The sequence below is a fragment of the Malus domestica genome, chromosome 08 (genome assembly GCF_042453785.1).
Source record: "Malus domestica chromosome 08, GDT2T_hap1".
NCBI classification, from domain to species: domain Eukaryota; kingdom Viridiplantae; phylum Streptophyta; class Magnoliopsida; order Rosales; family Rosaceae; genus Malus; species Malus domestica.
The window spans coordinates 2,775,061-2,800,166 of NC_091668.1; the positions used below are offsets into that span (position 1 = coordinate 2,775,061).

The 25,106-nt window shown below is 34.3% G+C and overlaps 1 protein-coding gene and 1 pseudogene across 1 annotated transcript; both read left to right on the plus strand.

Annotated features, from left to right (window-relative positions):
• The first annotated feature begins 4,573 nt into the window (after positions 1–4,573).
• Positions 4,574–12,134, plus strand: LOC103440464 (ent-kaurene oxidase, chloroplastic-like). Its single transcript, XM_070827154.1, has 8 exons — positions 4,574–4,878; positions 4,982–5,142; positions 10,201–10,362; positions 10,458–10,598; positions 10,712–10,969; positions 11,056–11,217; positions 11,312–11,506; positions 11,599–12,134. Exons 1-8 carry the CDS (start codon positions 4,695–4,697, stop codon positions 11,911–11,913), a joined length of 1,578 nt encoding a protein of 525 aa, XP_070683255.1. The 5' UTR covers positions 4,574–4,694; the 3' UTR covers positions 11,914–12,134.
• Positions 12,135–14,654: 2,520 nt separating this feature from the next.
• LOC103440465 (ent-kaurene oxidase, chloroplastic-like) lies at positions 14,655–17,817 on the plus strand (annotated as a pseudogene).
• The last annotated feature ends 7,289 nt before the right edge of the window (positions 17,818–25,106 follow it).

Consider the following 25,106-nt stretch of genomic DNA (forward strand, 5'->3'; position numbering starts at 1 on the left):
TATTGTTTTTGAGCGAAAATTAAACAAGTACAATTCTTTTTTTTTTCTTGTTAGATCCCTGTTTTTTCTCTAACAGTTAAAAATTTCTATCTTTTTCAATTTGGTTTAATGTTCAACAAATGGGTGTTGGAGTGAAAGTGAAAATGCACAAAAGCCTTGCAGCTGTGGGGTTTGATTGCTTTTTTTTATTCACTAAAATTCAATGTGTATAACTTACCAAAATTAAGAGAAAGCAAAGATGTAAGCCAAGAATTTAAGAGAGAAGATGAGACATATGAAGAATAGTAGAGAGGGATCGTGATCGCTGACGATGTCGAAGACGAGTTGCTGTCTTTATGGTTGGGTTCACTAGATTAAATAAAAATGGTGTAGAGAGATTATTGTTGTTTGTGTTAGGGTTATAAAATTAATTTTTCATTTTTATTTATTCAAGGACAAATTTGAAAGTTTGGAAGATAAAGTAGGGAAGTTTGGCATTAATTTTTTGTTTCTATCAATTACTAAACTTCCAAATTTGGAAGTTTGGAAGTTTGGTATTAATTTTTGGTTAATTCCTCAATTACTAAGTAACCCACCTTCCCTTTCCTTTTAAGTTTGGTATCCATTAAATTATTTTTATTTTTTATATTCTTTTCTTCTCTTGTTGGATATGATGATGATGTCTCTTCCATTCAAATTTTGTTTTACTTAAAAAGGTGGTGCTATCTATACACTTATTTTTATTTGGACACATTTTTTTTTTTAATTTCTGTCACTTGATCATCTTTAATTAATATAATCCGATAACCAAATATGTGTGGAAGATAAAAATGAGTTTGAAATAGCATCACCTACCTAAAAGTTCATCATTAGTTTATATAAAGTAAGGCAATTGAGAATATTAATGGGGACTACCATGCACTATAAGTTTATAACATCTCTCTCTCTCTTTGTGTTTGGTGACTTTTGGCCTTCGAGTCGAGTGTCCATATGAGATTTGAGACGACCATGCCAATTGCCAAGTGCGAAGTGAAGTGTTTGTGGGTGGACTTTCGTTTCCATGCAAAGAGAAATTCTCGACTGCAAATGTCCGTCCTATGTAACAATACTCTCACAAAGAAGTACAAACTCATGCATTCAGGGTATTCTCTAATCGCGCTTCTAACGAGTGTGCGCAGCACAGTACAGAAGCACTTGAACCGGTAAATATCTCTAGTTAGTGTTGTCTTTCAACAAAAATAATTCTTTGAAGGCCCAAATTTTAAATTTTAAATCGTATTAATAATAAAAAATCGGTTTGGTTCAAGATCACCGAACACTAGCACTACGTAAAACCGAACTCGATACCAAACGGTTCGGGGTCAAAATTTCTGGGCCCATTTTGTTTCGGGTTTTTTTTTGGGTCGGGAAGAATGGGGTTGAGATCCTGTATGGTCTGCTCATGCTGGCACAAAATGAATTTATATGGCAAATTGGGTTTGAGATTTTTCTTTTCAAATTTTCACTTATCAAATATTGGGCTGGAGCTGAGACAAGACTTTCTTAAAAATAATATCTAAGATTTATTTTGAAATGGATCCAATCCAGGTAACGCTCTTCCATAAGCTTTGGATTGGGCCGGCCGTAAATTGTTGCATAATTAGAGTGGCTTTTTCTTTTTAAATACACAGAGTTTATCTACAATAAGGTGTAGAGAAAGTGTGTTAAGGCACATAATGGGTTAGTCATAATAATTTAGTTAGAATTATCCTTTGATGAGAATGAAACTTAAAAGTTCTCACTTACAAGTGAAGGCATACCCCAAGACCGTAGTGCTATTTGAGGTCTTTTTTCTTTTATTTGGTTCAATGAATCTTCACATCCTTTTTTTTTTAATTTTTTACATTTTAAGATTGAATAAATTAAACAAAAATTATAATACAAAAGTAAACAATGTATAAAGAAAAGTTAAATGTGCAAAGTCTAAAGGTGAGGATTGGTATTTGTTAAAACAAAAGGTGAGGATTGGTATGAGTAGGCTAGGTTCAAAGTTCGAACCTCTTCAATGTCACAAAGAAAAAAGAAATAAATGTCACTAAGTACTATAGTCTAGTGTATTCCTTTTTAGTTATAAATGAGAGGTCTTAGGTTTGATTATCGCTAAAGACGAATTCAAACCACTTATTATGACTAACCCATTGTGAGGCTTAACCAACGCCCAACCCCATACTGTAGATATTATTGTTTGTTCAAAAAAATAATAAAAAAATAAATGTGCGAAAATCATGTCACTTGTATAAACCATATTCGTCAACAAATCAGTTTTCTTTTCAACTACAGAATATTTGGTAGAAGAACATTGTAATTGTATGGCCCACTTTGTAAAATTCGTCACACACCATCAATAAGATAGATAGGAATAAGAAATGTGAACTTCAAACCTCTCTCAACCATTAATTTAGCTTTTCAAAATAAACAAAACATTAGTTTATGAGATTACAATTGAACATTAGTTTAGAGAGATTCCAATCACTCTTATTTAATTGATTAACATTATACAGTCTCTGTATTATTGTTTTTTTTGTTAGTATTATGATCTCGAGAATCTTCTATATTGTCAATTTTTATCAATGTGTACCCTTGTTTTATTATTATTTTTATCAATATTATCAATATTCTTTATAAAATAATGGGCCGAAACAGGAGAGCAGTCATGGTCACGTGTATAGTCCAAGTAAATAGGGAAATAAATGGAAAAATATTAAACAGAGCAAACACTCTGTTTTGGTGACACGTACAAGGTATCTTTGTATCTTGAACCCCTTCGGATTCTCGCCTGACATCTCAATCCCCTCTTTTGTCTTCACGCCTGAGAACGACTGCTCCATTTCAGGAGCAAACTTCCAAAACGGCATAACCCTGCTTCAACTCTCCGAGCAAAAGAATCCGGATTAGTGGCGTAATTAAGATTCGGTTAAGAAATTTAATTACAACGACAACGATATCCTTGTGACAATATCTCAGATCAATAGTTATTTTTTGTATTTAACTACTAATGTTTCGATTAACGTGATCACGTTAGAACCATGAGGTGGAGAGAAGCTTTTTTACAACATAAATATCGTTGTTACACATTTTAAGTGAATTAGCTTAATTGCCTCGTGGTAGTGCGTAATTAACTCATGCATAGTAACATTATCATTGACGTGCTAGGGTCATGATACGGAGAGAAATTTATAATGATGGTGGTATTGTGATAGTTGTGGTGGGAAAAATTTGTGTTCTTTGTATTGACGAATTTGTACTTATAAAACAATTAAATATCATTGATAAAAGAATCAAAGCCACACGCCCACGAGATGGGAGGGTTTGACCAATAGATATCTGATGCTTAAGTCAATTTCTCTAAAAATAGAGAGAGGTTAGGGTTTAACTGCGCAGTAAAAGCTTAACAGTATTTGCTGGAGAATGGGTTATTCATAGGGCTACTAAATGTGTAGGGATTGTCATGTCATGTGTCGGTGTCCAATTGGCCAAAGTGTGCATCAGTCGAATATAGTAAGAAAATATCTTTAAGATGTTGAGATATGTTAAAGATATTTGAGAAATAATCCCGAATATATTATTTAATTAATAATATTTTGGAATAATCCGTGAAATTCTTGATTGAATTTGGTGGTAAATCCTTTTTTGATTGAGTTGATTTTCAAGAAGAAAAACTTTAAAGATGGAATTAATAATTTAATCATATCTTTAATATCTTTGACTTATCTCTTTTGTCATGGGCAAAAAAGCTTGAAAAATCGTAGTTAGCAGCTCAAGTCTGCTTGAGTATTAAAATGCGCGTGGAACGAATAAGATCGACACTGATTTAATGAGGGTATTCTTGTCACTTGATGGTAAAAGCTTAACAGTATTTGCTGGAGAATGGGTTATTCATAGGGCTACTAAATGTGTAGGGATTGTCATGTCATGTGTCGGTGTCCAATTGGCCAAAGTGTGCATCAGTCGAATATAGTAAGAAAATATCTTTAAGATGTTGAGATATGTTAAAGATATTTGAGAAATAATCCCGAATATATTATTTAATTAATAATATTTTGGAATAATCCGTGAAATTCTTGATTGAATTTGGTGGTAAATCCTTTTTTGATTGAGTTGATTTTCAAGAAGAAAAACTTTAAAGATGGAATTAATAATTTAATCATATCTTTAATATCTTTGACTTATCTCTTTTGTCATGGGCAAAAAAGCTTGAAAAATCGTAGTTAGCAGCTCAAGTCTGCTTGAGTATTAAAATGCGCGTGGAACGAATAAGATCGACACTGATTTAATGAGGGTATTCTTGTCACTTGATGGTAAAAGTTCACGTGTCAGCTCAAAAAATTTCTGTATTATTATTATAGTTTTTCACAGTTGTGTGTAATCGACTCAGGACAATAGTATTCTCGTTGATATGCTTGTCATCTCGCTTATATTTTAAATTAAAATTAAAATATCATTGGATTAATTTGTGTTCACACGCTTTAATGGCATATTCCTTTCCTCAGCTTACTTAGAAAGACGACGAATTTCCATCTTCCATTTTAGCCAGCTTAGTCCTAATAATGCTCATTCTGCCACCCTCACTTTGTTTTTAAACTTCCTTTTTTAATCCCACCGCAATTTTCCATTCGTTCCAATCGAATCCCGCCTCGACCTTATCGGTATATATATGCTGCTGTTCTGCTGGGTGAATGAAACTTTCACAACCAACCCAGCAATCAATGGCACCCATTAACCAGATTCTCCAACATTTCCAAGCAATGCCCTTAGCAGTCCCTGCTGCCATCGCTGCTCTGTCTCTGCTCTTCCTGTTTTCCGTCAAAGCTTTGATCTTCCCCAATAAAAACGCTTTCTCCAAACTCCCTTCTGTTCCAGGTACCTATTACTAATTTCCCACTTTTATTTATTTTTGTGTTTATTTGTTGGCGATTTATGAGTTTTGATGAACTGGGTGGTCGGTACATTGGAAATTTTGCAGTTGTGCCAGGGCTGCCTGTGGTGGGGAACTTGCTGCAGCTGAAGGAGAAGAAGCCGTACAAGACGTTTACTAGGTGGGCTGAGGAGTACGGACCAATTTATTCTATCAGAACTGGTGCTACCACCATGGTTGTTCTCAATACAGCTGATGTTGCCAAAGAGGTAGGTTTCTCTTTCTCACTAATCACTCTGAAAAACGACATATGGGAGTTAGATCAGTTGGCTAGCGAGCGCAGCTGTACTTTCATCCAAGTTCGAGCCCTCCTTCCTCTAAGTTAGAGAAGTTCAAATAGAATAAAGAAATAATTCATTATACACACCATATTTATTTGTGTCCCTTCCCATAGAACATCGTCTTTATCAACCAAAAGAAAATAAAAAAAATCACCAAGTACAATGTTACATATTCGAAGGGTACTTTTGTTATTTGATGGATAAATAAATTGACCTTAATAGAACTACGGAAGTTTGTTTCTACCAGGTGAAATTCAATATTTATCCATCACTGAAACTTCTGAGTGAGGTTAATTTTGGTGGAGTTAGACCTTTGCACCAGTTGACCTGGGTAGACAAGTAATTAATCATTGCCAATCGACTCTGTAGCTGAAGTTTAGTATTAAAAATTAAGGGTTTATATGGTACTTTACTTGAATTCATCTTTTAAAATCAATCATATTTTTTATTTTTGGGTTCTTTAACACTTTTTAAGTTTTAAACCTTGAAAACTTGTTTGGTAAAATTATTTTTAAAAACTAGATTCAAAACTAACTAAAAATTTGACTTATTTCTTCAAAACACCAAAAGTAAGGTTTTAGAGTTGAGAAATTTTATTTGAACCCATATTTTGTATCTCAACACCAAGCTTACTTTTTATACTTATATTATATTTTATTTATCTATCATTATCTTTTTACACCCAACGTTATTTCCAAAATTGCCCTTACTTATCAAAACTCAACTCAATCAAACTTCTTTTTACACCCAACTCAATCTACTTAAAATAAAAATAAAACCCTAATCAGTTCATCATCTTCATGGAGCAAAGCCCCTTCTCTCTCTCTTTAAAAAAATCCTTCCATCTCCCATGGTTGTCATTTTGCACCCTCATCTGCTCATCCATAGTCATCCAAACCTCATCCCCTTCCTTTTCTTCATCATTTGACATCTCTAAATTTATAGAGCACTAATTAGCTTAATAATTGGTATGTGTTCAATTGATTGGTTCAATTTTTACATATTGATTCATTTTTCTTTTCAATTAAATGAGCTTCTGGTTAGAGTGTTTAATGAGTTTGACATGTTTCAATTAAATGAGAATCTTCTAGACTCTATATTCCTATATGTGGTAGAAAAATGGGTACGCCCATGATAACTTTTGGTAGATCAATGAATATTTTTAACCATGGATAATTTTATTTTATTTTATTTTTTTTGTCAAAACCGTGGATATTTATTAGATACAAAAGTTGCAGACAACAATTCACATTACATTGAACTGTGACTAAAAAGTATATCACCTTTGCACGTTTTAAAGGCGAACTCATAACTAAGCAGTTTTTATTGTGGAGCAAAACTTCGAGAATTGATCTAACCTAGATGTGTAATTAAGTTTATGCATTTTAATGATTAAACTGATAAATATTTCAACCACATATGGATTTAATATCGTAGTATCTTTTAGCCTCTATATGCGACAAAAGTTGCGAACAAAAATTCACAATACATAGAATTGTGGTAAAAAAAAGTATATCGCATTTGCACGTTTTATAGGTGAACTCATAGGTAAGCAGTTTTTATTGTTGACCAAAACTTCAGGCATTGATCTAACTTGAATGTATAATTGAGCTTATACATTTTAATTATTAAATTCATAAATAGCTCGATCGCATATGAATTTAATATCGTAGTGTCTTTTAACCTCTATATTGGTATCTGTGGCAAAAAAAAGGGTACTTCCATGAGAAAATTTTGTAGATCGATGAATATTTTCAATCTAAATATGTATTAGATACCAAAAATTATAAGTCTATTCGCGAAAGTCTAAGCCAATGCCACGTACATATATTTAGAGAACTGTTATTAACACTCCAAAAATCTCATTCTACACTTTGCACAAATGTATTTTTCTTTCTAATTATAGAAAGTTTGGAGTGTCAAATGAGATTTTTAGAGAGCCAATAACAATTTTGCTATATTTATATACATTTTATTTTAGTTTGGAAGTCGACTTCCTTTTTTTTTTTTTTTTTTTATCAAGTTGGGAGTATCACTGATTGTAACCCTGTGCAACTAGTTGTTGATTCGTTGTGAATAATCAACATGATTTCTTACAATGTCTTGGGCGTATGAATAACAAAAAGAAAACGGTCATGATACAATGACATGCCCTAGTCTCGACTCCGTCGTAGCACGATATTGTCCGCTTTGGGCTCCTGCCACGCCCTCATGGTTTTGTTTCTGGGAACTCAGACGAGAACTTCCCAGTGGGTCACCTATCCTAGGATTGCTCTCGCCTGAACTCGCTTAACTTCGGAGTTTTGATGGAACCCGAAGCTAGTGAGTTCCCAAAAGGCCTCGTGCTATAGGAGGTGGGTATGTACATATAAGGCACATCACTCTGTCTCGATGTAGGATGTTACAATCCACCCTCCTTAGGGGCCCGACGTCTTTGTCGGCACACTTGCACCGAACGGCAGAGTGGCTTTAGTACTAATTAGTAAACAACTTGTGCATGATGTTTACTTATAACTAAGTGGCATGAAGGGACAAATGTGTATGTTTCATGCATAACTTGAATAGTATTAGTAAAGTCACACATGTCAATCAACTTGTTGGCAAGTGGCCCTTAGTAGTGAAAAAGTGTTATGCTCTTGCATAACGGCATGAGTTCGAATTCTATTGGTAACTAATCTAACATCTAACTTACTAATACTATCGCTCGACTCAAAAAAAAAAAAATGGAAATGTATGTAGTGGATAAACACAATCTCAAATTTTAATTAAACTCACATAACAACGATAAATAAAGGCATTATCACAACTTAGGGGTGGTGAGCAATCCCATTAAAATGGCACTTAATATATACATATTAAAAACAAAAACAAATTGATGCAAAATCTCCCGACGACTAATACTATTCCAAGTCATGCATGAAAATACACATTTGTCCCTTCATGCCACTTGGTTATAAGCAAACATCATGCACAAGTTGTTTACTAATTAGTATTACTACTATTAGCTTGTATCATGACCGTTTTCTTTCTGTTATTCATACGCCCAAGACATTGTAAGAAATAATGTTGATTATTCAAAACAAATCAATAACTAGTTGCACAAGGTCACAGTCAGTGATACTCCTAACTTGATAAAAAAAGAGCAAAAAAAGGAAGTCGACTTCCAAACTAAAATAAAATGTATATAAATATAGAATAGAAAATTGTTATTAGCATTCCAAAAATCTCATTTGACACTCCAAACTTTCTATAATTAGAATGAAAAATACAATTGTGCAGAGTGTAGAAGGAGATTTTTGGAGTGCTAATAACAGCTCCTTAAATATATCTGAACAAATATTGTACGTAGCATTGACTTAGACTTTCGCGAATAGATTTATAATTTTTGGTATCTAATAAATATTCAGATTGAAAATATTCATGGATTTACAAAATTTTCTCATGGAGGTACCCATTTTTTTGCCACATATACCAATATAGAGGCTAAAAGACAATACGATATTAAATTCATATGTGGTCGAGATATTTATGAATTTAATCATTAAAATGCATAAGCTCAATTACACATTCAAGTTAGATCAATTCCTGAAGTTTTGGTCAACAATAAAACTGCTTACCTATGAGTTCACCTATAAAACGTGGAAAGACGATATACTTTTTAACCATAGTTTTATGTATTGTGAATTTTTGTCCACAACTTTTGTGGCATATAAAGGCTAAAAAATATTACGATATTAAATTCATATATGGTCGAAATATTTATTAGTTTAATCATTAAAATGCATAAACTCGAAGTTTTGCTCCACAATAAAAACTGCTTAGCTATGAGTTCGCCTATAAAACGTGCAAAGGCGATATACTTTTTAGCCACAGTTCAATGTAATGTGAATTGTTGTCCGCAACTTTTGTACCTAATAATTATTCACGGTTAAAAATATTCATTGATCTACCAAAAGTTATCATGGACGTACCCATTTTTCTACCACAGATAAGAATATAGAGGCTAAAAGATTCTCATTGAATTGAAACATACAAAACTCATTAAACACTCTAACCAGAAGCTCATACCGATTATTAAGCTAATTAGTGCTCTAGAAAATTTAGAGATGTCAAATGATGAAGAAAATGAACAGCAAGAGGTTTAGATGACTATGGAGGAGAAATGTCAAAATGAAGTCATATCTTAACTTTTTTTTTTTATAAAGAAAGAAAGACAAAATAAAAAGGATGGGAAAAGAAGAGTGAAGGGGAGAAGAATAGAAAAAAAAATAAAAAAATCCTACTCTTCTTTCTCTTCCCACCGGCCCTCTCTCCTGATGCTTTCACTCTCCTATTTCTCTCCTGATGGTCTCTTTATCTCCTATTTCTCCCTTGATGCTCTCTCTCCTCTTCCTCCCTCTTTCTCCTTTTTCTCTCTCCTTCGATGCACTCTCCTCTTTGAATCTATCTATGGACGATGATGTCTTTCTTTATTTTTTGTAAATTGTTAAGATTTAAAATAAATTTTGACTCTAATACAAAACAAAATTTTGAGTCTTGAAGAAAATTGTTCTTAAGACATGTTCTCAAAAAAAGTTTTGATCAAATGTTAATTTTTTTTAATATAATACCAAACATGCCCTAAGATACTGTGTTTTTTCTTGAAGGCTTGAAGCCATGAAAGATCCATTCGATTGAGATTTCAACTGATTTCCGACTTATGGGTTTATCTTTTCCATGGACTTCATTATAGAGTTGATAAGCAATAGGCGTGTCCTCAACGCCTATTGCACTGATCAAAGGGTTATAACAATGAAAGTTCTGTTTCTTACTAATTCAATATGTTCTGATGAACTTGTATGTATTACGGGGAAGATTTTATCCAATACATGAATGTTTATGTATCATTATATATATATATATATATATATATATTTTGGTATGAAGGATTCGTTAAAACTCCCTTTGAATAATTGGTAACCACTTCTGCTCTAATGGTTGTTTCAGGCCATGGTGACCAGATATTCGTCCATGTCAACGAGAAAGCTATCAAAGGCACTTAAGATTCTCACTTCCGATAAATGTATGGTTGCAACAAGTGACTACAACGATTTTCACAAGATGGTAAAACGACACGTACTCACGAATGTTCTTGGAGCGAATGCTCAGGTTTGTTGTTACGGTTCTTGTTCTCACTTTATGCGCATACTATTTCTTATCCGATGATATGGTACATTTGTTATAACTCCATTAGTGATATTCAGAAGCGACACCGAAGCCAGAGAGATACCATGAGGGAAAATGTTGCTAGCCGATTGCATGCTCATGTAAACAACTCGCCTCAAGAAGCTATAAATTTCAGAGAGATATTCGAGTCTGAACTCTTTGGAATTGCTTTGAAGCAAGTGAGTGTTGCTTTATTTTGTTAGTACCGAGTATTCTGTAACGCTTCCTCCTTGTACTTGACGTTAAAATTGCGAAGTTGAGAATATAGTAGAAACTAACATAATGGTTGCAGGCTATAGGTAAGGATATAGAAGACTCCATTAATGTGGAGGAGCTTGGTACTACATTATCAAGAGACGATATCTTTAAGGTTCTAGTGAATGACATGATGGAAGGTGCAATCGAGGTTGATTGGAGAGACTTCTTCCCGTACCTGAGATGGGTTCCTAATAAGACCATAGAAAATAACATGAAGAGACTCTCTCGCCGCAGGATAGCAGTAATGAATGTCCTGATCGAAGAGCAGAAGAAGCGACTTGCTTCAGGAGAGGTGCTCTTTTCTTGCTTTCAAATGCATTATCTTTTTTGGGAACTTCTTAGTAGTTGTACGTGTAACTTGAATGGAGTATGAAACAGGAATTGAATTGTTATACCGACTACTTGCTTTCTGAAGCAAAAACGCTTACACCTGAGCAAATAACCATGTTGATTTGGGAAACGATTATCGAGACAGCGGATACTACATTGGTAACAACGGAATGGGCTATGTATGAACTTGCAAAAGATCAGAAAAAACAGGTTATTTTAGTTGCTGATTTTTTAAATTTTGTATGTGCACCGTTTTTTTTTCTTGGTAACTAATACTGGACTACTTTGCCTGGTAATATAACAGGATCGTCTCTTTGAAGAAATTCAAAATGTTTGCGGAACAGACAAGGTTACTGAGGAACATTTGTCCCAGATGCCGTACCTGGGTGCTGTTTTCCATGAAACTTTAAGGAAGTACAGTCCAGTTCCTATAGTTCCTCTTAGATATGTGCACGAAGATACCCAATTAGGCGGTTACTATGTTCCTGCCGGAACAGAGGTACTTGATAAATGTTTCCATTAGATATATTTTTCATTTTTTTCACAACATTGTTATCGATCTTTTACTAAGTTATGCTATTGTACACGCAGATTGCCATTAACATATACGGGTGCAACATGGACAAGAACCAATGGGAAAGCCCGGAAGAATGGAAGCCAGAGAGGTTTTTGGAACCAAAACACGACCCGATGGATTTGTACAAGACCATGGCATTTGGAGCCGGTAAGAGGGTGTGTGCCGGTTCACTGCAGGCAATGCTGATAGCGTGCACCTCCATTGGAAGGTTGGTGCAGGAGTTTGAGTGGAAGCTGAGACATGGGGAGGAAGAAAATGTGGCCACCGTTGGGCTCACCACTCGCAAACTCCATCCTATGCATGCAATCCTCAAACCAAGAAATTGGTAAAGCTTAAAAATAAAGCCTCAAACTAATTTGAGATGGTTTTAGGATTTTATCTACCTGAAGAAACGTGTAGTATCGCAGTTGAATAAGTTTTGAGCGTCCCTTTTTTTTTGTTGAATGACATCAAACATGGTCGGATCTTATTTACTTTTACTTTGTACTACAATACTGCTAAATCAATTTAGTAGAGCGTATGTTGTCGATAACAAAGCTGTTTTGAGACTCGCATCGGGCCATACTTTGTTTCTTTTTGTGGATTTAGCACCAGCATAACAAGAATAGAGTTCCGATAACACAAGCAGTTCCGCAAAGATTTATTATATAAGTTAAATTCCATCCTAATTATCTCTTTAATTATTATTTTTTGTTATTTCTTGTTCTTATTCCTGCTCTAAACCCTATTTATAGATTTTAATTTTAATTTTTATAATCTACCTATATCTTACAAGTTAATTGTATTTATCTACCTAATGACAAATTCTTTTTCATAATCAGCTTGTATCACGTATTAATGTCTTTTGTCTGTAGGTATATTATGTTTTTTTTGTATCTTTTAGTGATGTCTCATATCTCTCTTATAGGTATAATATACAGTAATATTTTTGTTACTTGAGTTAGGATCGTATGTTCAGCAAATGGATTTGGGTTAGTAAATTAATTATTTGTTATAAGATATTAAATAGATTTATTCAAATTAGAAAATTTTAATTTATCTCTAATATTTAAAAAAATATATAAAAAATTAAATTAAATAAAAAAATAATATTGGACTTAACCTAAAATCATATTGGTTTTTTTGACCCAAATCTAAATGCCCCTAAAAACATTTGTTTAGAGAGATTCCACTCAAACTGTTCTGTCTGTAAGCAAGTTTGTTATTCTACCTGTTTTCTTAATTGATTATCATTATACAGTCTTCCTATTATTGAGCTTATTTTTTTGTATTCTGTTCTCCACAATCTTAAATATTGTCAACTTTTATCAATGCGTTTCACGAATACGATTAATCTTCAAATTCCAAACTGTTTTCATGAAACACCATATATGTTATTAGATTGGTTATATTCATGAACATACATTAGCATAGTTACGTCATGTTATTATTCTATTTACAAATTTTTTTTATTAATAGAAGCGGTAGGATACATCAATTTTGTCGTTCACTCTTATCAGAACACCGAAATAGTAAATCACACACAACTTACGTTCTCAATACCTATAACAATTTCTGCCTCTATATCTGTAAATTTGATCAAATTAATATATCACTGAAAAATAAATTAAAGAGTTAAGTCCAAATAACTACCCCACTTTTCAGGATGATTTCAAACTGGTTCTAACCTTTTAAAACATTCCAAATAACTATCTAAAGTTTTGGAAATGAACATCTATTAGGTTCACTAGCGTTCAGAGATAACATGGACAAATATTAAGCGTATTTTAACTCTCAAGTCATCTATGGAGGTTTGAATCTCCAAATTGACACAATTTAGCTAAGCAAATTAATGGTTTACCTTGGCTAAGTGTGTCAATTTGGGAGATTATAACTCCAAAGACGTCGATTAGTGAAAACCAACTTTAGTACTTGTCCACCTCATCATTTCATGTATGTAACGTCATTATTTAATGTTGATAAAATCCCATCTAATGTCAAAACATTAAATAGTTGTTTGAAATGTTTTAAAATATTGAGACGAATTTAAAATTATTCCAAAAAAATGGATAGTTTTTTCGTCATCAACCCTAAATTAAACAATTCTTTATGAAATAATGGACAAAATCAGAAGAGATTTTTCAGTGTGACCGTCACATGAGGTGATACACTACGTCCGTCACAACTAAACATTTCTCCAAAAACAGGACATTAGTCATGGCCACTTATATATTCCAGGTATCTTTATTGCCATATTTCCAATTCGAGGCCAACTCATGAATGGAATCTGGAACCCTTTCGACTCCCGCTTGACATCTCAATCCTCCCTTTTTGTCTTCACGCCTGACAAACGACTGCTTCATTTGGGGAACAAACTTCCAAAACGGCATAGCCCTGCTTCAATTTCCCAAGTACAAGAATCCAAATTAATGCCGCGCAATAAGATTCAATTAAGAAATTTAATCGAAACGGCAAAGTTGTTGTGATAATATTCTAAATCAATAATTTTGTCAATGTATTTTAATTATTAACGTTTCTGTTGATATGATTAAGTTGGAGACATGAGGTGGAGAAAAATTTGTTTACAACGTTAACTATCATGTGACATATATTAAGTGAATCACATTAATTTTCTCATAGTAGTACCTACTTGACTCAGGAACTATAACATGACATGTTGGAGGAAAATCATATAGCAAAGATGTTATTTTGATAATAATTTAAGCTAATTACGTACTATTGTGTATTCTAATTTTTTACAATGGTGTGTAATCGACTCAGGACAATAGCATTCCCGTTGATATGCTTAGAGCTTAGAGGCATGACGTGCAGACAAATTTATCTCATCGAGCTGATATTTCAAATTCAAATTAATTATATATGACTGTGTTTTAATTATTTTTATAACAGTACATGATTAACTTATTATTTTGATAACTATGTGTTTTAATTATTTTTATAACAGTACGTGATTAATTTATTATTTCGATTGACAAACCGTAGTGGGCATATTCCTTTCCTCAGCTTACTTAGAAAGACGACGAATTTCCCACTTGTATTTAATCCCACCGCAATTTTCCATCGTATCGGCAAAAATATATTGTATATGCTGCTGTTCTGCTGGGTAAATGCAACTTTCACAACCAACCCAGCAGCAGACCCAGCACCTTTCCTCTCAACTTTCTCAGAGAATCAATGGAACCCATGACCCAGATTCTCCAAGGTTTCCAAGCAATGCCCTTTGCAGTCCCTGCTGCCATTGCTGCTCCGTCTCTGCTCTTCCTGTTATCTGCCAAAGATTTGGTCCACACAAAAAAAAATGATTTTCCCGAACTCCCTTCAGTTCCAGGTACTTAATTCTAATTCCCACTTTTATTTATTTTTGTGTTTATTTGTTGGGATATATGAGTTTTGAAGAAATGGATGGTGGTTAAATTGGGAATTTCGCAGCTGTGCCGGGGCTGCCTGTTGTGGGGAACTTGCTGCAGCTGAAGGAGAAGAAGCCGTACAAGACGTTTACTAAGTGGGCTGAGGAGTACGGACCAATCTATTCTATCAGGACTGGTGCTTCCACCATGGTTGTTCTCAATTCAACTGATATTGCCAAAGAGGTAGATTTCTTTCTCACTGTTCACTTGTCACTGTAAAAAAAAAAGTCAGACGTGAGCTAGACCAGTTGGTTAGGACCGCGGCCGCACCTTCACGCAAGTTCGAGTCCTCCTTCCTCTAAATTAGAGAAAGTTAAAATAGAAAAGAGACATGATTTCCGCACACCTCTTTTCTCTTTTCTTCATATGTACAACCTATTTATTTGTTTCTCTCTTGATTAATTCATTTCAAAAGCCGAAAATTGGGGGGGGGAGGGTGGAGGAAAAAATCACTTTCCATAGAACAACGTTTTTGTCAACCAAATGAAAATAAAAAGATCAGTAAGTACCGTATCACATATTTGAAATCTTCTACACTCATTTTGTGTGTGGCCTCTATCTTTGATTGACACGTGTTAATAAACTCAACCCTCTATCAGTGGTTAATACGTGACTTAACCCTCTTGAAACGGAAGCTGAATTGTGTGTCTCAATGTGTCATTCGCAATCGCATGGAGAATTAAGACTCTATAGCCTAAGTTTAGAATTAACAATTAAGATAATGTGTTTTTTCGTGAAGCCATGAAAGATCCATTCGATTGAGTTTTCTACTGATTCCCGACATATGGATTTAGTCTTTTCCTCGACGCCTGTTGCAATGATCAAAGGGTTATAACAATGAAAGTTCTATTTCTTAATAATTCAATATGTTGGATGAACTTGCATGTATTACAGGGAAGGTTTTATCCTATACGTGAATAATTGGTAACCACTTTCTGCTGTAATGGTTGTTTCAGGCCATGGTGACCAGATATTCGTCCATGTCCACGAAAAAGCTATCAAAGGCACTAAAGCTTCTCACTTTTGATAAATGTATGGTTGCAATAAGTGACTACAACGATTTTCACAAGATGATAAAACGATACATACTCACAAATGTTCTTGGAGTGAATGCTCAGGTATGTTGTTACGGTTCTTGTTCTCACTTAGCGCATACTATTTCTTATGCCATCATATGGTAGATCTTGTTATAACTCCATTAATGACATTCAGAAGCGACACGGAAGCCACAGAGATACCATGAGGGAAAATATTGCTAGCCGATTGCATGCTCATGTAAAGAACTCTCCTCAAGAAGCTATAAATTTCAGAAAGATATTTGAGTCGGAACTCTTTGGAATTTCTTTGAAGCAAGTGAGTGTTGCCTTATTTTATTAGTGTAAGTATTTTGTAACGCTTGTTCCTTGTACTTGACGTAACAATTGAGAAATTGAGAATATAGTATAAACTAACGTACTGGATGCAGGCTATAGGTAAGAACATAGAAGACTCCATTTATGTGGAAGAGCTTGGTACTACATTATCAAGAGATGAGATCTTTAAGGTTCTAGTGCTTGACATAATGGAGGGTGCAATCGATGTTGATTGGAGAGACTTCTTCCCGTACCTGAGTTGGGTTCCTAATAAGAACTTTGAAAATAAAATTCAGACACTCTGTTGCCGCAGGAAAGCAGTAATGAATGCCCTGATCGAGGAGCAAAGGAAGCGAATTGCTTCAGGAGAGGTGCTCTTTTCTTGCTTTCAAATGCATTATCTTTTTTGGGAACTTCTTAGTAGTTGTATCTGTAACTTAACTGTAGTATGAAACAGGAATTGGATTGTTATATCGACTACTTGCTTTCTGAAGCAAAAACGCTTACACCTGAGCAAATATCCATGTTGATTTGGGAAACGATTATCGAGACAGCGGATACTACATTGGTAACAACGGAGTGGGCTATGTATGAACTTGCGAAGGATCAGAAGCGACAGGTTGTTTCAGTTGCTGATTTTCACATTTTGTATGTGCAACTTGTTGCTTTTTCTTGGTAACTAATATTGGTTAACTTTGCCTCATGTAACAGGACCGTCTCTTTGAAGAAATTCAAAATGTTTGTGGAACCGACAAGATTACTGAGGAACATTTGTCCCTGATGCCGTACCTGGGTGCTGTCTTCCACGAAACTTTAAGGAAGCACAGTCCAGCTCCTATAGTTCCTCTAAGATATGTGCACGAAGATACCCAATTAGGCGGTTACTATGTTCCTGTGGGAACAGAGGTACTTGATAAATGTTCCTATTAGATTTATTTTTTCATCCTTTTCACAACATTGATATCAATCTTTTACGAAGTTGTGCTATTGTACATGCAGATTGCCATTAACATATACGGGTGCAACATGGACAAGAACCAATGGGAAAGCCCCGAAGAATGGAAGCCAGAGAGGTTTTTGGATCCAAAATATGATCCGATGGATTTGTACAAGACCATGGCATTTGGAACCGGGAAGAGGGTGTGTGCCGGTTCACTTCAGGCAATGCTGATAGCGTGCACCACCATCGGAAGGTTGGTGCAGGAGTTCGAGTGGAAGCTGAGAGATGGAGAGGAAGAAAATGTGGACACTGTTGGGCTCACCACTCACAAACTCCATCCAATGCATGCAATCCTCAAACCAAGAAATTAGTAAAGCTTAGAAAATTAGGCCTGAAACTAATTTGAGATGGTTTTAGGATTTTATCTACCTGAAGAAACATGTAATATCGTAGTTGAACAAGTTTTGAGCTTTTTTTTTATTTTTTTGGTTGAATGACATCAAACATCGTTGAATCTTATTTACTTTACTTTTACTATAGTACCGCAAAATCTGTTTTCAGCAGAGTGTATGATGTTGATAATCGATGCCTAATAAGACTTTGTAGAGACTAGCATCTGGCCATACTTTCTTCGTTCTTTTGTTGGTTCAGCACCGGCACAACGGTTACACAAACCGGGTATCGCTTTTTGTTGTTGGGTTTTTGGCTAAAATGATCTAAAATCAAATTTAAATTCCTGAAATGATCAAACAAATATTAACTACATATTAATCATATATCAACGACATTTTGATCAATCATTTCAGTCATAAGCCCTTTGTTGCTTCTCTTTTGGCTAAGAAGTATATAGGTTTGGCAATACCGTTTTATATATTTTGTTTTTTATGTTATAGAAATAAAAAACAACCTACAAACTTGACATCATTTGGATCCTAGGTTTTTCTGTCATACATATTTAGTCCAACCGCTAAACGAAAATGGAAGAACCTAATACATTGATTTTTACAAAAATGGCTTAAATTTTGCTACTTGCTAATGGCAATTAGAGTGTTCTAAATACTAGTATTGATTAGGAGAATACCAATTAAACAATTGGGTTGAGTATTAAAGACAAGCAAGTATCACCGAAGAAGTTTATAATTTAATTGGTTAAGATTATTTTTTGGGTTTTGTGGTAGATCTCTTAGTTTTTTGACGTCGCTTGTGTCAAACATACACAAAAAACCAAATGAAAGAACAAAAACTTCAATGTTGATGCATACACACATCTGTCACGCCAATTAATTTGTGATGACAACATTATTTAAGCCTCATGTTAGGTCATACCGTAATCGCGATTGTAATGAACTAGTGAAATTTCAGCTAAAATAAGCAGGAAAATTGGAAATTTCATCAACAACAAAACACAAGTGGAATAAATTAGTGTAAAATAAATCCTAAGTGGCATAGCCTGATAGTTTCTCGAGAAGAGATCCAAGGATCTCTTCCATCAAAGTTACCAGATCAAGTGATCTGGACCTTTTAAATTTTATCCAACGATAAAAAATTATTACAGCTTTTAAGAGGTCAAAACAGATGGGTCGTTTGATGAAATTCGAAAGCCCCGGATCACTTGATCTGGTGACATTGTTAGAAGAGATTAAGAGATGATTTTTTTCTCTTTTGTCTCATCCTCTTGTGCAGTAAGCATTTATGGTAATTATTCCCTTTGCCACCTTAATTAATGGTAGTACCTGTGTGTTGTTGCCATGCAGATTTTTTTTTTGACACACAATAGTATTAGAGCAAGTCCACCCATGGACATTGCTCGGGGGACAGGGGAGAGGAAAGGGCCCGAGGCCTGGTGGACAGTGCTCCAGCCTTGGAGAGCTCGGGTGAGGGTGGAAGCCCGAGGGCTGGGGGGGTGGGGAATCGACAGGCTTGCAGCCCGAGGGCCAAGCCTTATTTAATTTTTTTTGTGTCAGGCGCGTGCCCCTCACTCACGAGTGGGAGCGCGTCGCCCGACCGGAAATCCGGTGCCATGGTCCGCGCGCGCAGAGATGCCCAGTGACCGATGGGAAGCCACGTGGCTTCCCATAGTCCGTTCGATCCCAAAAGGTTTAAATACCAACCGTCCGATGCAAGGGTAATAAAAAGAAAAAATAGTTTTAAAATTAAGAAAAGTTACCGTTGTGACACGTGGCACAATCTGAAGTGTTGGAATTCAAATTTTTTTAAATCCAACGACAGAGATTAATTATTTGAATAAAAATTAAAAAAAAATGTAAAAAATCCGGAAAAATTGTAAAAATTTTGAAAAAATTTCTGAAAAAAAATTGTAAAAAATTCTTTTTACTTTTCTATAAATACCACTTCTTGTCCATCTACCTTACACCACAATGACACGTGGCGTAATGAGAACGATTTAAAAATTCTTATCCGAAATTACAAATAATTTTATTTTGTATTATTTAAACAAACAAAAAAAACTAATATTTTATTGCCTATTGTCAGGGGGAGGGCTCCAAGGATGGAGATGCAAATGGTAATTTACTGTTCATTAATGGCAATTACTATTCATTAAATGCAGTTACTGTTCAATAGGGTGGATTGAATAGTGGATTGCCAGGGGGAGGGCTCCATGGGTGGAGTTGCTCTTAGTGAATTAAATTGGTAATATTAAAAAAAACATGATTGGTGGAGATCAAACCTGAACCAAAGTAAATATTATTGTTTTCCACTACTGCCGTTTCAATTACCATGCGGAATTAGACCATCTTCAAAAGAAATGTCAAAAATGTCATATAGACATATATTGGTAACTAATGACGTATCATTTACTCCAACCGAGATGTCAAAGATGATATGGAAAATAAGGCTAAGCTAATATGAATAAAGAAATGTCAAATTTGGAGCTTCCTTTAAATTTAATTTTTGCTATTTCCCAAGGGATTTCACTTGCCTTACCTTAAATGCTATCGTATTTAAGTATTATTTTATTATTTTTAAACCAATAACAATCCAACTTTTATTATTTTTATTTAAAAAATATATATAAATGAAGCAATAAGTTTTGACATATCAGGTGAAGGAAAATGTTGACGATATGTTAAATTACCAAGTCAGCCTTCAAATTTAAATTTAATATTTTCTTTAAAGATGCTCTTAAAAGTTCTAGCGGTGGCCTAATGTCGGTTCTATGTGAGCCCAAAAGGGACAACCATAATGCTCAATTAGTCAAACCGTCCATCCTCCATCTCTGGCTAATTTCATCTTAATTTCTTCTACCTCATCAATGTGACAGATGGGTTAGATGCTACGAAATAAAGTTCGAGAATAAATTAGTTCAGAGCATGAATCAGATGAATTAACAACTGACTGTGCAACTAATAAACCAGCAATCACTTTCAGTACATAAAAAAAAAGAGAAAATTTAATTAGTATTCTGTTCGAAGGTAAATGCATGTTTAAAACATGCAAGTAATTAGATATTCCAGCACTTAATTCCTTCCCTGCAAGCAAAAAATAAACTAGGATACTTTGTAACGGGACGGATTGGGTTTGGATGTACCATATCCATATCCATACCCGAACTCGTAGAATCCCCGAACGGGTTTTCCCCATAACCGAACCCGTCGAATGACAGATTTTTGATCTGGGAACGGTTTTTCCCATTATAATATTTATATATTTATTTATATTATTAACTAAATGAAAAATATTAAATTTTTTTTTTTAATAAATTGCTATTATTAATACAATTTATACAATACATCTAATAAGTAATATTAAAAATTTATACTACTAAGAAAACATTTAAACTCTTAAAAATTATAAGCATTTAATTCCTATTATTAATGATATAAAAGTAAATAATTAATTTAATATTTAATAATGCATGATTATTAACAAACCCTTTTCATATAATAACTATTTATATTTTTTTTTATTTATAGATGAAATTGTTCGGTTTCGGGTATGGATTTGAAACGGATATCTCAATAACAATAAACGAATCCAAAATCAAAAAATTTATCCGACGACTACCTATAACTGTAAAATATCCAAAATTTCAAACCCAAAACCGAATCATTCGGATAGATTACTTGCAAGGATTGAATTTGACAGGTTAAATTGTCATCCTTAGATTTGACACTTCTCGATCGTTCTAATTCGTTTTGGACTGCTTCATTATTTAGCACTGCTAACATTTATGCATGCGGAAGTTTTCTTGTGCCCTACAGCCTACTTCCTTTGAGCGAGAAAGTTGACATGTGCAACACGAGAGGCTGCTGAAGGATGTCATGGACTCGTGGCCCAAGCTGAAGTTGGGATTTAGAGCTAATGACTAATTAATTGAACAATTAAGGCATGTGTTTTTTATGCTTAAGCAGTGATTGCTAATACCATGGGCGGATAATAGGAAAAAGGGTTCTCTCTGGATTCCTTCCATCAAATCCACCAAATCACTTAATTTAGGCTCTTAAAATTTGATCTAACGACTAAAGTTATTATAATTTTTAAAGAGCTCCCATGTTTGTAGCCATTGAATCAAATTTCAAGGGTCCGGATTGATTGATTGGATGAATTTGGTGGAAGGGATCTTTGATGAACGGTTACTATGCATTGATCCCTGAAATCCCCAATGAAGGGATCTGGAGATTATCTAAATCCCAATAATTAGTACCTTATCAGTACGTACCAAATAATTAAAACAAACAAAAGACTAATTATACGTATACTTGTCGAAAGAGCGATGTTATTCATATACATTTTTTAACCTTTACACACTATTCCTAATTTTCAATCGTTAAATAAAATGAATTAAAAAACCAAAAAAATACAAATTAAGAAGATGTATGTGAGAGTGTGTAAACAACACAACTCTTATCACAAATGTTTGGGATGCCTTTGTGTTTAGTCTCACTTAAACCGTCCAATTCATTTAGGATGAGAGTTGTCATTTTCAGACAATCAATCAAATATCTTCCCGATTAAACAACACTCCTTAAATCATCCATGTGTTAGAGATAGAGACTTTGGTGCAACGTTGCATTTTCCGCTCTCGTGCTTATCTCATTTTTCACGTAGTGATATAATCACACATAAATATACAATCGCGTTACACTTACAAGTTTTTCTCCTTGTATTACTGGTATTAGGGTTAGTGGTAGGGTTTAGTGGTGCAGAGGGGACTGTAGGTAGTGCCCGTCGAGAAGTCGTCAAAAGCACTGACTGGGAAAATGGGGCTGAAACCGAACAAAACCACACTCTCTATATGTGATTGACAGCGACAGAGAGAGGTGAGGAGACGGTGTCGCAGAAGAGCCCCTGTAGTTTTGACACAGACAGACAATGACTTCCTCCCTTTATAGCTTGGCTTAGCTAGCAGCTGCAGCCGCTTTCGTGCTAGATTAGTTTGTGTATGAACAGCCGTAAACGGTAAACCAGAACGGCAAAGATGAAGCTAAGACTGAAAGCTGGGGGTGAGTGAGTTGAGGGATATGGGCAGTAAGTACATTACTTGAGGGTAGACTACACACTTGACACTAGAAACTAGGCTTTAGTTCCGAGAGACAAGGTACACACGATATCCAAGGAGCGACTGGGCAGAAGAGAACAGAGACAGAACATAAATAAGGAACGGATCCCCTCCGGATCCAATAAAACTAAGCTTGCTGGGAAAGAGATCCGAACTACTGAAATTTGATCCAACAGCAAGAGACAGAACTAGGAATTTCTTCTAGTAGGGGCAATCGAAAATAATTGAGAAAACCTTATTTTAGTATGGTTATAAGCAATATGATGTTAGTAATGATTTCAAATGACGATGTATCACAATTCCAAAGTTACAAAAATTTCAATATAGTATTGGAAAGTGGCAAAGTGATGAGAAAAATATAAGTATATGATAGGCTTGAGAGGGTTTTTTCGGTTTGAATGATAGAACAAGAGCATTATTGCTCATATAATATTTTTTTGGTCTCTCTGAAGGAAGCTGAGAAATTGCTCATATAATATTTGATATGGAGTATTAGTAGAATAAATGTATGTTAGATATTAGATACATATATTTTCTTTAAAGATAACCCGTGTATATTATATAATTGTAGTCTTCAACTAAACAAACGAATTACTTAAGTGGGGGCATTTGCCCCCAGTGAGTCTTCATTGGCTCCGTCCATGCCAACGGCTACAAACATGAGATCCTCTTCAAGTTGTAATAATTGTAATCGTTTGATCAAATTTCAACGGCCTCAATCTCTTGCTCAGCAAGCTTAGTATATTTGGGTCCAGACTAAAAATTTATTCAAAAAGTGAGAATTAGTCGTGAGATTCACTCTAAATCGAACTTTATCGATTTAAACTGTTTATTTTGTAAGTTTCGATTCATCGATTTAAACTGTTTATTTTGTAAGTTTCGATTCATGATGAAATTTTAATGTTTTTCTTAGAACAAAGTGTTCGTCAATTTCATTAAACTCAATTAGATGCCTTAAATATTTCAAATTTGGCTAATATTTTGTAAGGATTGTTGATAGGGATTTTTTTTTACCTGCGCAAAAGGGTTAAAAACACTTAAAATACTTGCAAGAGAAACAAAGTTATTGTAGTATAATTGGCCAAGTAAGGTCGTTCTCCACAAAGATTAATTTAAATAGATTAACGCCAAATCAATTCTCAGCTAATTATTTAGAACGAAATTTTGGAAAAAGGTGATTTAATGACCTAAATTAAGAAAAACGAATTTAATTAAAAAGATTACTTAAAAACTGCAATTTTAAAGAATGAGAAAGAAACAATTTTTAGACTTTAAAATGAGAAGGTACTAGGGTTCCGCCGTCACCCCAACAATCCTATGTAACTTTTTTAATTACTTATGAATCATACATGCATATTTTGAAGGTTAGGTTTTCTCAGAGTATATCCTACTTGGAACCTCCAACATAGAACGTATATCTAACATGCAACCCATCTGTGGTGTCTAAATCGAATGTAAACATGCAAGACTCATTAAGTTTTGTGAAAACCCTTTAAAAAACCATATAACCCTTAAAACGTGTCGTCCATCCTAACAGGTTACACATATTAATCACAAGAAGCCTTAGTCAATTTTAGGGACAACCCTCCCTCAAAATTGCATCAAATTACTTTTCTAAATATCATAATGGTCGTGAATCACTAAAACAAATAGATAGTTTAAATCGGTGATTAACAATTCAAAACTTGCATGCATGAATTCATAAGCAAATTAAGAAGAAACTACATATTCTTACTAAGGATCATGGCCTCACCCTAGCAAAAGAAAATTAGTTATACATATTCATAATAAAAATCATACAGTCTTTATTGAAATAGAAAAATAGTGAAAACACCTTGAACGTGAAAGTCTTGAAATCTCTAAGCTTTGCCCAAAATCTTCTTTTCAAAAATTGCATGCATTCTCTCTAAAAAAAAAAACCCTAGATCTGCTAAAAGGCTTATTTATACTACTCTAAATAAGATCCTCCTAATAAAAGGTCTTAGAATAAGACTAGGAAACTAAATAAATTGAAATAAATTAGGAAACATAACTCTAAATTAACTTGGTAAATTCGTCTAGAAATCTGCACATCCATGTTTTGGGCCCAAATTAGCTTCAAAACTGGCCCAAAATTGCTGGATTTAAAGCTTTGACAATTCTAAACACTTCTCCAGAAGGCCACGAACCCATTCGAAGTCATCTTGACCTCCAAAAATGCAGTTTAAGCCCATAAACGTCTCTTTCTAGCAACGCGCACAACTCCTTCATTTAATCTCCAGAAAATAAATGCTTGGTAGAAATTGTTGAGATTTTGACATGA